The sequence below is a fragment of the Lutzomyia longipalpis genome, chromosome 3 (genome assembly GCF_024334085.1).
Source record: "Lutzomyia longipalpis isolate SR_M1_2022 chromosome 3, ASM2433408v1".
Lineage (NCBI taxonomy): Eukaryota > Metazoa > Arthropoda > Insecta > Diptera > Psychodidae > Lutzomyia > Lutzomyia longipalpis.
The window spans coordinates 1267865-1281035 of record NC_074709.1 but is presented as its reverse complement, the minus strand read 5'-3'; the positions used below and the strand labels follow the sequence as shown (position 1 = coordinate 1281035).

Sequence of the window (13171 nt, the reverse complement as noted above, 5' to 3'; positions counted from 1 at the left end):
TTTGTTCCCCCTAAAAAAAAGCCAAATCTAAATTTCGATAGGATGCAAATAAAAGAGAATTTGTTATCTCCGCGTGAATTTCTTTTATTGAAAAGCCTTGGAATCCAAAATTTACTCAGCAGCCGCGGCTGTCTTTCCTCCACTTGGCTTCTTGGCCTTCCTCTTGGCCAGCTGATCCTTCCATAGCTTGGGCTTCCGGATGCTCTTCTCACCAAATAGCGTCCCATCAATGGATGCATACCGCTTCATCTTTCTGAACTGTACTGTCAGCATACGGTTGCGGGATCTCTTGGCCACGCGCAGCTTAAATCTGTCATAATCATTGAGATTTGACCGCTGAAAGAGGAATTTTTCACAATTTTAGACAAAAATTCTTGCAAAATCACATTTTTTTGTGCTTTTTAGGGAGTTTTTCAGATTAGATTGGCTTCATATATGTTTCAGTCGGCACATTCCTATCAAGATAAAGGATCATCACTGAGATTCGAGGGACAATGCGGTTTGAATTGACTTTTTCCGGAAACACTCACCTTTTCTTGTGCCTTGGCTTTCTTAGCCCAACATGTCTCAGCCCATTTGGCATTCACATCAGCGGCCAGCCATGCTTTCCGGATGACCCTGGTGGGGGATGTGAATGGGAACTTGAGGACAAACTTGGTGAGGTGGAGATTATTGAGACGGTATGCCTGTCTCTTAACCCCCGTGCAGGGTCCGTCAATGAGGACGCGATTTGGATCAATTACATCCACAATTGCAACCAGTTTCCCCTTGAGGGGCCCGTGGGAGCATTTGGCCACACGGCCAGTCTCTACGAATCGCTTAAACGGCTGAAAAAAACAAAGATTTCATTACTTTTTTGTCCAGAAAGACGCTCCTATGGTATTTGTGAGGTTATGTTTCCTATCCACAAATGACAACACATGTGGCAGGACAAGGAAAAATCGCGGATTTTTCACATAAATCCCACAATTTTCCAGATAATTTAATTAATTCACTCTTCATTGATCTTTTATGAACATTTTTGAAAGGGAAAATTTGAGAATTTTCCAGAATTTATATGAAAAAACCACGAAAAACTCACAGAGAAAATCACAAACTCACCATATTTCTCGCGAACCGGAAAGAAAGAGATTTGATAAGTTTCTTGTCTTGTACTTTAACAGGTTTTGAGGGAACTCAAGAAATTGATCACCCTTCAACGCACATTGATTTCCATGGAACTTTCGTAAGATACTTTCGCATATTTAGATGAGTTTTTTGTTGTTTTCTACGGTTTCTTGTTTTATTCAAGGATTTTTGTATAAGATTCTTTTGATTATTATTTTTTTTAAAGAAATTTTCTTTTTCTGCCGTATTTTTCCATAATTTCAGTAATTTTAGTAAAAAAATTAAATATAGCATGGATGGAACAGTATAAAGCGAAAGAACGGTAAGTAAAAACTTACGGGCTGTGATTCTTTCTTTGTCAGTGAAATGTGAAATTAACTGAAAATTGAGGATGGGCAAATTTTGAGGAAGGCTTTCTCGCGCACCGAATCACAGCCAACGCGCAGATAATTTGTGAAATGCCTTAATCGTGGGCGTTGGCTGTGATTCGGTACGCGCGAAAGCCTTCCTCAAAATTTGCCCATCCTCAATTTTCAGTTAATTTCACATTTCACTGACAAAGAAAGAATCACAGCCCGTAAGTTTTTACTTACCGTTCTTTCGCTTTATACTGTTCCATCCATGCTATATTTAATTTTTATCTTTGCAGTTTATATATTTTTATCTTTGCATTTTTATATGTATATATAATGTATATATCTATGCATTTATATATATTTTACTTTACTTTTATATGTGCATATAAAAAAGCCCCGCTTCGCGGGGCGTTGATCTTATGCAACTCAAGATATGACATGTTAACTTTAAAACGCGATATCTCCGGAACGGCTACATAGATTTTCTTCATTTTTGGCATGATATAAGATATTATAGCCAACTATAACATATCAAAATATGAAGCAATTCTATAAAGCCGTGCTCGAGATATTCATCGAAAACTCATCGAAAATTTTGTTTTCGATTTTAGCGCCACTTGCGGTCATTTTTTGAACTTGCGATGTTCCGAGCAGTTGTAGGGCTCATTAATATCTTTCATTTGAGCCCAAGTTGATCAAAATCGGTCAAGCCGTTCTCGAGTTATGGCCGATTTTCGATAAAAAATTGTGGCGGCCATATTGGCTAAACGGCTTGGCCGATTTTCGAAAATGAGGTATCATTGGAAAGGTCTTGATGGCCCCTACAACATATCAAAATTTCAGACCTCTAGCTATTACAGGGGCTGAGATATAGGCAAAAGAAAATTTTGGAGTTATTCAAAATGGCGGACGGAGGGGTGGGGGGTTGGATTTAATTTCATAATCGGATGTCTTCCACCCGATATATGAACTTTGCCGTTGACCGCAAGTCTCTATCTATTACCGTTCTCTTGCAATATTGCGTTACATTCCGGCCGGACGGCAGGACGGCCGGACGGCCGGCCGGAAAGATTTTTGGCGCCACCGTTTTTTGGAATGTAGGGACCCTAATTCGTGCTCATCCCAAGTTTGAGCCCGATCTGACGACTTTGCATTTTTGAGTGTACACAGAAGCTGTGCTTCTTTGAAGAAAGAATCACAGCTAAAAAGTGGAAATGCAATTTCCGTGTACTAACGGCCAATTTGAATGAAGAATTCTTGTTCTAAAACTAAATTCGTCTAAAATTCAATGTAATAAGAAAATTTGTGAAAAAAGAAACTTAATCGTATTTTCCAAGTATTTTCTGTTATCAAAAGATACCTGTGCTCAGAGCAAAAGACAATGGAGGACCAAGTGCTCCCTGTTAAGTTCAAATCCATCCATGTTAATCCCAAATTCCGGAATGCCCACATAAATCCGTCATTTTTCACAAAGGCCACAGTTGCGTCAAATATTCACGTTAATCCCAAATTCCTGACCTTGCCCGCTGCTGCTGTCCCAGTAGACCCAAATCCCACTGTGATCCACGAAGAAGCCACCCCGACACCGCCGCCCATTTACAAGACCCGACGGAAACTCATCCGGAATGTGGGGAAGCCAGCAGCTGTGAAGGGACCCCAAGTGCCAAGTACGAGGCTGGTGAAGATTAGCAAGAATAAGCTCATCCGGACGACGAGCCAGACACCCATTGGGGTGGGCAAGAAGAGCCCCGTGAAGAGCTCCGAAGGCGGGAGGAATTTGTACAAAATTGACAGAAGGAATTTAACCCTGAAGATGACACCACCTAGTCAGAGGAAGCTCAGGAGCAGTTTCAGCCCAAAGATTGTTACCACCACCAATAGAAAGTTGATGAGGATGTAAGTTTTTCTAAGTTTTTGCCTAATTTTAGTTATTTAGAAAAATTCGTCCTAAAAAAGGATTTTTTTTTCTGTTTGTGATCACAATTGTGGTCGTGAAAATAGAGCATTACAGTGATGAGCAAAGTAATAATTTTATTTTCACCTAATATCGCCACTTGCATCAGCACTTGTCGTACAAAAAATACGTTCTTTTCATAATGATTGACGGTTGTTTTACAATGGCGGACAGCAGCCATCTTGAATTAATTTTCTTTTGTGTTTTTCAGTCTTTTCTATATTCTCTTTTACCAAAAAGATCAGTTTTAAGCCACAAATATATTTTTTTAACCCTAGTGGAACTTCCTTCGTGAGCTACTCCCCTCAGAAGATATCACGATTCAACGAAACCCCCAAATCTTCTCATCCGAACACTTCGTCAAAGAACCGGAAGCTCCATTTCCTGAACATTAATGGTGTTCTGTACAAATCCACTGCGAATAAATTGCAAAAATCTACCCCTGGTGCTGTAACCAAGACGCATGTATCGCCAAAGAAAGCCCAGGATCGTGTGCTATTTATTCGTGGGGAGAAGTTTACGGTGGATGGGAATGGGAAGCGCCTCCGGAAGTCAAATGCGTCATCGTCTGCGCTGAAATTGACACGAATCCACTTTGGTGGCCTAACGTACACGGCTAATAAGAATGGAACGTACGAAAGGACGAATTCTCACTTTGCCCGGACGCATTTGAGGTTAGGGATGACTGGGAGATGTTTCCGGAAAGATATGTTTTTGTTATAACCTCAAAAAAATTTTATTTCTCTGCAGCATCGCCAAGCAGAGAAGTATCTCCTTTTTGGCCAATAAAATGGTCAAGAGTAACCTGCCATGCCTCATCTATCGTCGTCTGGGGAAGTGTCTGGCACGTGAGAGGGGGCGCTGCCATCGGGTACATGATCCGGAACAAGTAGCTGTTTGCCGGAAATTCCTCAAGGGTGCATGCAAAGACCCCAAATGCCTCCTGGCGCACAAAGCTGACCTGTCCAAGATGCCAACGTGCAAATTCTTCCTGGAAGGATGCTGTACAGCCTCAGATTGCCCCTATTTGCACAAGAAGCTCAATGAGAAGACAGAAATCTGTCGAGACTTCCTCGAGGGGTTCTGCAAACAAGCCGAAAAGGTGAGGAAATTTCAATTTGAATGACTTTTCTTTTGGAAAATTCTCTTTAAAAAAAATCCTACTAATTCCGAGATTTCCACTCTCATCTTGTCTCTCCCGCAAAAAAAAATGAATTTTCTTCCAGTGCCCCAAACGTCATGATCGCATCTGTCCGGAAGTCGAAGCAAAGGGCGTTTGTGATAGACCGCGCTGTCCCTTCCCGCATCCGCAGAAGAAGTTAATGAGTTCAAGTGAAAAAGTGCCCAAAAAACGCGACCCACCGAATGTTGTGTTCAAAAATGACAAAGTGCGCTACTTTGCTGAAGAACGCGAGTGCGAGGATGTTGAATTGAGTCCAGAGGCGAAGGAACGTCTAGCCAGGACATTGGCAAAAGTCAGCAAAATGAAAAGGAACTACTGGATCAGTGGGCAGGATGAATGTGGTGAGACTTCCATTTCTTCCATTTCCAATGATGAATCCGTGGGGGAGTGTGTTGTTGTGCCAAGTGTTCCCTTCAGTAGGCCTCCCATTGGGGATCTACCCCATTTTATTCCACTCTGAACGTCTCTAGAAATTAAATTGCGCGAAATACTCGTCTTAATTATTCGTCCTTTAGAACAAAAAAATCAGCTTTAAGTTTATTTTCTTTTTAGTTTTTTTTTTAAATAGGTAATTTAAAGCAATTTTAGATAAAAAAAATCCCAACGAAGCAGGAATGTACGTACGTACAATTTTAGTCATTCTTGCAGATTTTAATTGAAAATAAATATGAGAAAATAATTCAAATGATTCAAATAAATTGTTAGATTGAAAGATTTCGTGTTAAATGTTACACAGAGAAAAATAAATGTGAAAAGTTTCTGTTTCGTTGATCACACTTCACTATGTGAGTTTTAGAAAAAGAAGAAGAAGAAGTAAGAGTGGGATATAAAAAAAATCAGTAAAACGTGGAAAATTAAGGAAATTGCAAAGAAAATAAGAAAAAGCTGCGATGAAATGAAAATATGCGAAGAAACGTTAAAACTTTAAGAAAATCACACGAAATTCAAAAAAAATTCGCAAAACTTTAAGAAAAAACGTAAAAATCATAAAACAGACGCAAAAATTTTGGAAAATGTGGGTGGTAAGTTGAGAAGATTAACCTTTTAGAAGTCTATTTTAGGGATATCATCTTTTAAATAGATCACGTAATATTAGTTTCACTCCTATTCAGGATCTTTTCAAACATGAGAACGATTTTTCTGTGATATGGAAAAATCTTTTTAATTTGATTAATTTTTTTTTCTTTTAACAAAATAGAACATTTTTAGAAAGCGCATAAAAAAATTAAAAATCGCTGCAAATAAAAAAAAACCTTTTAATTGAACTTAAAAAGTGCATATAGCCCTAGTTTTTGAACACTGTGATATCTTACCATAGTGATGATGATGAACTTAAAAAATTAAAAAAAATATTTTTTCATTCAAAGTAAAATTCTGATAAAAATCTTTTTTTTTCTAACAAAACAGATGGATTTTTAAAATTATTCTGTTGTCGTTCTCAAAGAATAAGTATTTCCAGAAATCAGTCAGAAAGAACTTTAAAGGGCGCTTGAAGAGTAATTTTCTTTGAGAAACCCGTTTAAAGAAAGAAATGAAATCTTAAAAGATTTTTCCCAGAATACCAAAAAACTTAAAACTGACGAATTGTAAGGAAAGAAAAGATTTGTATCAGAATCTACCCCAAAATTTTTTTATCAGCGTCTTAATCCACGAATAGGTTGGTTTTTGCGTACTTTTACTTTCAAGACAATCTGTGAGAACGATTTCAATTCCCTTAGTTTGCATTTTGGGAAAATATTTTTCTCTGTGTAGGAAATATTTTTTCTTAATCCAGAATTACCCTTTAATTCCATCCTCGTTTGTTTTCTCTGATTAATTTTTTTAAGGTACATTCCTGCTTTTTATGGGATTTTTTTTAAAGAAAAGTCGTAGAAATTAATAAATAAAAATGGAATGCTTTTGTAAATAATTTCCTTTTCAGAAATAAAGAGATTTTTTTCTTCTAAAATTAAATCTTTTAATTTGCGAGAACTTTTTTTATTTACATTTGGGGTTCAACAGTCAACGTGAGTCTTGTGGGGGTGTCTCATCCACCACCACACTGACTAGCTACTACGCTGGGTGGGCTCACTTGTGTGTGAGTACCCAATTGTTGGGGTGATTGTAGGCAATGAGGATGGGTAGGTGGAAGAAGAGGCTCATTGTTTCCGTGTCTACGGCCAGCGAGACGGTCACCCAGTCGCGCAGCCACTCAATCATCTGGTCGTTGCTGAGATTTGTTGGGTTGAGGCCGCGCAGGTAGCAGGCGTGCTTTAGGGAGTCGGGTGTCATATTGTGTACCCCACCTTCGTGCTTGATGGCCCTGTCCATGTGCTGGAAGAGCGTGAAACGTTCCGTTAAGCGAGCACGCTTCAGTAGCCCCGTACGGACATCGTGTAGGTGACACAGCGTGGCAACATGCCCTGATGAGAGGGAACTCATTTGGTAGGGAGCTCTGCCGAAGATTGGACGTACTGCGAGGATTTCCTGAGCCGTGGGATGAAGTCCACTACCCAGAAGCCCAAGGATATTGGAGACTTTTGCAAAGTCTTCCTCCACGGGGCGAAGTTGTTCAAGCTTTGCTTGCATATACCGAAAAATACGACGATTGTGGATGATGCGTTCCTTCAGGTAGAGCTGCTGGAACTCACTCTTCTGACGAATGTCCCAGAAATGTGATGTTAGGAAGTATCTTGGGTACATATATCTGAAGAAAAATGTTATTCAGATGAGGCTATTTTACGCAATTATCAGAGGCCCGATTATGGACCCACCCAGAATTGGAAATGCTGGTTACAAATTGTTGGAAGAGTAACCAACATTCACTTCGCGGTTGTATTATTGCGCATATTTCAGGTGGCGAACATTTTTATACGCGGCGAAACCGGCGAAACTCAACATAACCTCACTTTTTATTGTTTTGATTTTATTTTTCGCGGTTAATCGGCCCAGTAGAACAGTTGCAAAGCAGACGGCCCAGTGTCCGTTTGCTCTGTCCCTGGGATGGTCGGCGGGTTCAAGACTCGGTGGTGTTCGATAGGTTGTAATGCAGATATGAAAAAAATTCTCATTCGGTCAGGAATATCCCCACACTCGTTCCCACCAGTGCAATATTACAACGAGAGGCAAATCTTGAACTGATATTGACTGCTCTGCATCGTTGCTTGTTATAAAAACTTATGAATGAGGAATATTCTAACCTAACATTTTTACCATTACATTCAATAGGTGTGAATGAGACAGAAAATCAAAATTGCACTCAATTTATGTGAATATCTTAGGTTAGAAATCCGTGTAAATATTGGACAAACCAATATGTTGGGAGAACCAATTCTGGGTAACTCCATAATCGGGCCTCAGGTTCATGACAAAAAAGCCCAACTTTTGAGTTTCCTGATAATAAAATTACTCTAAAATGTGAGATAATCGTGAGCAAAATGCGATTAGGAGTCGTTTTTTTAAGGCTTCTTTTGCATTTAGAAAAAAGTTTTTAAGATGTTGCAGAAGACTTACGCGAGTGGGAATATCACATAATTGGCAAAGGGGAGCGCAGAGATGAGGAGGACAGGAGCAATCTTCCTCATATCACGCGGCATTTGATGATAGAGCTCCATTTCCTTCCTTGTGAGTGCCTTCAAGCCCCCGGGCGCGGTGTTAACGATGCGAATGATCTTGAGGAACTTCTTGGTGTCCGTGTAGAAGTCCTTGATGCCCACCATAAATACCCGGTAGACGTGCATCGCCGCCGGGAACTTCTTCTCCAGGACTTTGTCATAGTTGGTGAGGTAGTCAAAGTATCGCGTGAATACGTAGCCTCTTACGCTCTTCTTCACATTGGCACGACTATACTTGGACTCCTTGTCCACCTTGCCAGGTGTGTCAGGGCTGGATGGGCTGCAAAAGAAGGAAGGGAATCTCCTGAACTGTTCTCATTTATAAAGGAAATACTTCAACTGACCTGCCGGAACTTTCGAGGCGCATCTGGGTGAGTCCAGGAAAAGAAATACGCACTGTGGATGCATAGTTGAGTGGAGTGATCCGAAGCAATTGGCGATACATCCTTCCTACACTCCATCAACCCCTATTACAACACTTTATTCACTTTTTTCACTTACATTGCATCCGGGCGCAAACAGAAGGCCCGCATAAGTCCCATCTGTCACTTTTCTTGACGTCTGAATGTCAAATTATTCATAAAAACTTCAGAGTGGTAAAAAAGTCAAGGTGGAAAAACAAAATATTTGGATTTTTTTTTGTGATAAACCACAATTTTCATTCAAAAGAAAAACTTTAAGTTCTTTTTTTGGGGATAATTTAGTGACGATACATTTAAACTTATGGATTGGAAGATTTAAAAGGGATCAACGGAAACAAGGACAAGACGCATCTGCAGAAAAGGAGGAGAAATTTTCGGCTTCCGGGAAAAAAAAACGGCCAGGAAATGTCTATAGAATTGCTGGATTTTCTCTCAACAACCACAGTCATTTCGACAATCCTCCAGTTTCTCTCTGGAATCCTCGTTTGCCGGAAGTGCATGCAAAGGAAATCAACAGAAAATGTTTCGGCTGTGCCATTTATTTCCGGTTTCCTTTCGTAAGTTCCGGCAACATTAAAAAAAAGAATTAATTCCTAATCCCCAGCTTTTCGCCTCTTTCAGATGCAGTTTGTGGCTGAAATATGGTCTGCTGACCAATGAAGCCTCCGTGGTTCTAGTCAATATAGCCGGGACGTGCCTGATGTTCTGCTACACCGTGATCTTCTACGTCCTGTCTACGAATAAAAAGGTCATCCTGCGCCAATTTGCAACAGTCCTCCTTGTACTCGTATCTGTTGTTGCGTACACGCAGTACGAGGTGGAGGAACAGAGGGCCATTGAGATATTGGGTAAGTTGCCTAAAATTGATAACACGTCATCTTACGATTACTGGACACATTCCATGTGCTTTTGTAATTAAAACTACACACACACCTGGCTTATCACACTTATCATTGCAACCGTTCCACAAGACCACTTCCACAAACTACAACAACATTCTTTTATCATGCAAAAATTTAATGAGTAATTTTAACGTTTTTTCTTGAATAATGTTTGTCAGATAAAAAATTCAAATTAATTTAATAAAATAGAGCCGGAGAAAGGTTTTAATTTACAAGGAATAGTGTTGATATTTTCTTTTATATTGTGAGGTAAATATAATATATCTCGCTAAAATTAAAATTTGTATAATAGGCTTGTTACTTTTTTACATTTTAATTATATACTTCGTCTTCGCAACACTTTGTATGAACATATATAAGGCTTGATACTTTCTTACATCTTTATCATATACTTCGTCTTCGCAACACTTCTTGGGAACCTATATAAGTCTTGTAACTTTTTTACATTAATCATATACTTCGTCTTACTTTGTGGGAACTTACTATGAGTGTATAAATTAATTTGCCAAAGATTCGTATGATTCGCTAAGATTCGCCAAAAATATCGAATTATTCGCCAGATAAACACCCCTTGCAAGAACTACAGTCCCTCGACACAGGAGGTCAACATTTAGTCCATACGCCGAGAAAATCCGTCAATTCCTTAAAATAGTTTTTCATAGTTTATCATTTTAAACGCCTTTTATGGGTGTATTTCTTAACCGATTGAGGTTAATGGGGTATTGTTGGAAAGGTAATAATTTTTCTTATTCAGCTAAGTTGGAATAATCTGTTTTTGATTTTGATAAGATGTTAAACTGATTTTGTCGCAAAAACCAAATCTACACCAAAAAAAACCTTTTATTTTGATTTTAATGCAACTTTAAGGAATATAAAAATAAATTAACAGGAAATTTTTTTTTCATTTTTTTTATTAAAAAAAATCAAGTTCTTTTTTTTTAATACTGCATTTCGACCAAATGTAATTTGTACAGAACTTCATCCCGCAGGTCGAGGTATATTCACAGTGCATCCAGAGATGTCATGAAAATTATAATGAAGACGATAAAGTGAAAAAATAATAAAAGAAAAATGTAAAAAAATGAAAATAAATAAAATTAGTTACAACTCCTTATTTTAAGACAAAGACCTCTCTTTATTTGTTTAAAATAAATACTATAAAGGCCTGGCCATACGACAGCGTCAAAAGACGTTGTTCGTTGTTTTTTCTCACTTGCTCTTTGTCAAAATGTATTGCGCTGTCACTGTCAAACAAGAAAGGCGGTTATATAACATAGAAACCGCGTTTCTTGTTTGACAGTGATAGCGCAATACATTTTGACAAAGAGCAAGTGAGAAAAAACAACGAACAACGTCTTTTGACGCTGTTGCTTGGGTACAGCTTAAAGAACCAGGTGTCCTTCAAGTGTGTTTAGAAAAGAGAAAATCCCATGTCATGCTACCCATTTGTGAGATTTTTATTTGATAAAACTACAGCAGATCCACAGAAAGCATGAGGTGTGAATTTTCTTTGAAATATTCTTTTTTTCTCTCTTTTTAGGTATTATCTGTTGCACCGTGACTGTATTATTCTTCGCAGCCCCTCTGACGATGTTGCTTCATGTGATAAGAGTCAAGAATTCAGACAGTCTTCCCTTTCCAATGATCCTCTCTTCCTTCTTCGTTTGCCTTCAGTGGTTTATCTATGGTGTGATCATTGAGGACTCCTTTATTCAGGTAGGAAAGAAAAAAAAGGAAGACGAAACAAATCACCGTCCTCCGCGACAGATTGCATCTGATCGTAATTATGGTTCATTTCCCTTTTTACAATAGATACCAAATTTCCTGGGGTGCATCCTCACAATCTTGCAACTGACGCTCTTCCTCATCTACCCGGGAAAGAGCTCAAGTGGCCCATCGTACAAACTTCTGGACTCGAATGTCACAATGTCCTAAGATCAAAAGAACGCACCATGCATTGCTCTATGGAAAGTATTTATAGCAAAACCGAAAAAAAAGTATCTGTGCATTAAATACAAATTAAAGACTTTAGTGAGACAACAACACGCATTTTTCTTTTCTTTCCGGAAAAAAAAGTAAATTCATTTAAATAAAATTCTCAATGTAACTTCTTTTTTTTAATATAGCAACACCGACAAAGACGGGAGAGGTGGTGAAGAAGAAAAAAAATTGTAATTACAACAGAGAATATTCTCACGATTATGTGTGTTTAAAATGCAAAAGAAATGTAACATGGAGAATCAAAGAGATTCTTCCATTTGCACTGTCATTCACATTGGTTGGAATATTTTATAATTAATTGAGAAAGACATCACATGCAGTACAGAGCAAGTAGGTTAACGTATCTCCATGATATTAAAGCACTTATCCGACTTTACTTATTGAAAAAATATGAAATTTTTGTTAGGTGGGTGTGGGGTAAAATGGCTCAAAGAACCGGTGTATTGAAAAATTGAAAATTTTTTGATTTCTTCCTCAAATTTTATTTCTTTGACCAAAAACAGTTTTTCGCGTTTTCTGGCTCTTCATTGTTCTATTGTATTTAATTAATAATTTAATTTGCTTCAATTTGAATGATTTAGTACCTAATAATTGTCAATATTCGGTTCAGTTATACAATTATTTTCACAGATACATACCCCTTTTGACCCTAAAAAAATTATGATGAAAATATCTTCTCATGAATTTTCCCCAAAATCAATTTTTCTCTTCTAAAAATTATTTTTTAGAATTTTTATCTGAATTTTTGAAAAAGAAGAACTTCACCGCGTTCTCGCCTAATTCATTAGGAATTGTATGTGAAAATTTAGAAATCTAAGAAAAACCTGTAAAAAATTTTAAAATCTTTTTACATTCCCAGCATAATTTTTCTTAAAGGATAAGGCCAAGTTTGGTCAAAATCCGTCTGGGTTCACATCCCCATGTATTTGTGACCTTATCCTTTTAATCTTAGGGGAACGTGGCCCAATTCCGACCTCTAAAGGTCCGCGCAAAATGAGAAAAAATGGTATAAAATACCTAAAGATCAAAATTTTTTAATTTGGTACCATTTTAAAGCCCATTTAATGCTCTTTTAACTTCCATAACTTTCTACATTTAAAGTTTTATCAATTTTAAGTAATAGCGGATTTAAAAAGGCTTTAAGAGGTCCGAATTGGGCCACGTTCCCCTAAGTATTTTTGAGAACAAATTTTAAATTATTTTAAAATTGAATAAATTCTATGATTTTCCATATACATAATACAACATAATAATAACGAGGTAAATTGTCGCTTCGCTCCAATTTACCTCGCCCCGCTTCGCGGGGATTTGTTGCGCTTCGCGCAAATTTTAGAAAAAAAAATTATGATGGTTTATAAGTATATAAGTAGGGGAGACCGGGGTAAAAATAGTCATTTTGGAATTTTCAAATGCCAATTTCTCCCAAAATATAAATCGGAAAAATCGGAAAAAATTAGGGTGCAAAGCCCTACCAACCTATAATTTTTGACAGTAATTTGGAGGTTATCTGATCAGTACTTTAGGAGTTAAAAATGAAAATAGATTTTTGGCCCATTTCCCAAACTTTTGCGTATTGAGAAAAACGCGTTTTCCGAAGTTTTCCTTCAGCAATTTTCCAATCTGATAATTTTTCTCACTAGCTGGGTTACTTCA

The 13171-nt window shown here is 37.8% G+C and overlaps 4 protein-coding genes across 4 annotated transcripts; 2 read left to right on the top strand and 2 right to left on the bottom strand.

The window, feature by feature from the left end:
- Positions 1-59: 59 nt before the first annotated feature.
- Positions 60-1172, bottom strand: LOC129794021 (60S ribosomal protein L14). Its single transcript, XM_055834597.1, has 3 exons — positions 1102-1172; positions 531-827; positions 60-336 (listed from the first exon to the last, which is right to left on the bottom strand). Exons 1-3 carry the CDS (start codon positions 1102-1104, stop codon positions 112-114), a joined length of 525 nt encoding a protein of 174 aa, XP_055690572.1. The 5' UTR covers positions 1105-1172; the 3' UTR covers positions 60-111.
- A 1535-nt stretch (positions 1173-2707) lies between these two features.
- Positions 2708-6548, top strand: LOC129794000 (zinc finger CCCH domain-containing protein 3). The gene is made up of 4 exons (XM_055834564.1): positions 2708-3359; positions 3696-4091; positions 4168-4519; positions 4644-6548. The coding sequence occupies exons 1-4, from the start codon at positions 2845-2847 to the stop codon at positions 5058-5060; spliced, it is 1680 nt and encodes a 559-aa protein (XP_055690539.1). The 5' UTR covers positions 2708-2844; the 3' UTR covers positions 5061-6548.
- On the bottom strand, positions 6533-8648 carry LOC129794009 (LETM1 domain-containing protein 1). The gene is made up of 3 exons (XM_055834580.1): positions 8538-8648; positions 8093-8473; positions 6533-7286 (listed from the first exon to the last, which is right to left on the bottom strand). Exons 1-3 carry the CDS (start codon positions 8636-8638, stop codon positions 6668-6670), a joined length of 1101 nt encoding a protein of 366 aa, XP_055690555.1. The 5' UTR covers positions 8639-8648; the 3' UTR covers positions 6533-6667.
- A 372-nt stretch (positions 8649-9020) lies between these two features.
- LOC129794013 (sugar transporter SWEET1) lies at positions 9021-11557 on the top strand. The gene is made up of 4 exons (XM_055834586.1): positions 9021-9172; positions 9237-9463; positions 11058-11233; positions 11330-11557. Exons 1-4 carry the CDS (start codon positions 9021-9023, stop codon positions 11450-11452), a joined length of 678 nt encoding a protein of 225 aa, XP_055690561.1. The 3' UTR covers positions 11453-11557.
- Positions 11558-13171: the final 1614 nt, after the last annotated feature.

What these genes read in the sequence shown, in the direction of transcription:
- LOC129794013 (XM_055834586.1), top strand. Translation starts at nt 9,021, where the DNA reads ATGTCTATAGAATTGCTGGATTTTCTCTCAACAACCACAGTCATTTCG. An exon ending in TTTATTTCCGGTTTCCTTTC is followed by an intron (nt 9,173 to 9,236) that starts GTAAGTTCCGGC and finishes CGCCTCTTTCAG; the next exon opens with ATGCAGTTTGTGGCTGAAAT. An exon ending in TTGAGGACTCCTTTATTCAG is followed by an intron (nt 11,234 to 11,329) that starts GTAGGAAAGAAA and finishes TTTTTACAATAG; the next exon opens with ATACCAAATTTCCTGGGGTG.
- LOC129794021 (XM_055834597.1), bottom strand. An exon ending in AAGCCAAGGCACAAGAAAAG is followed by an intron (nt 337 to 530) that starts GTGAGTGTTTCC and finishes TTCCTCTTTCAG; the next exon opens with CGGTCAAATCTCAATGATTA.
- LOC129794009 (XM_055834580.1), bottom strand. Translation starts at nt 8,638, where the DNA reads ATGTATCGCCAATTGCTTCGGATCACTCCACTCAACTATGCATCCACA. An exon ending in CGCCTCGAAAGTTCCGGCAG is followed by an intron (nt 8,474 to 8,537) that starts GTCAGTTGAAGT and finishes CTTCTTTTGCAG; the next exon opens with CCCATCCAGCCCTGACACAC. An exon ending in TATGTGATATTCCCACTCGC is followed by an intron (nt 7,287 to 8,092) that starts GTAAGTCTTCTG and finishes ATTTTTCTTCAG; the next exon opens with ATATATGTACCCAAGATACT.
- LOC129794000 (XM_055834564.1), top strand. Translation starts at nt 2,845, where the DNA reads ATGGAGGACCAAGTGCTCCCTGTTAAGTTCAAATCCATCCATGTTAAT. An exon ending in TTTGCCCGGACGCATTTGAG is followed by an intron (nt 4,092 to 4,167) that starts GTTAGGGATGAC and finishes ATTTCTCTGCAG; the next exon opens with CATCGCCAAGCAGAGAAGTA. An exon ending in TCTGCAAACAAGCCGAAAAG is followed by an intron (nt 4,520 to 4,643) that starts GTGAGGAAATTT and finishes ATTTTCTTCCAG; the next exon opens with TGCCCCAAACGTCATGATCG.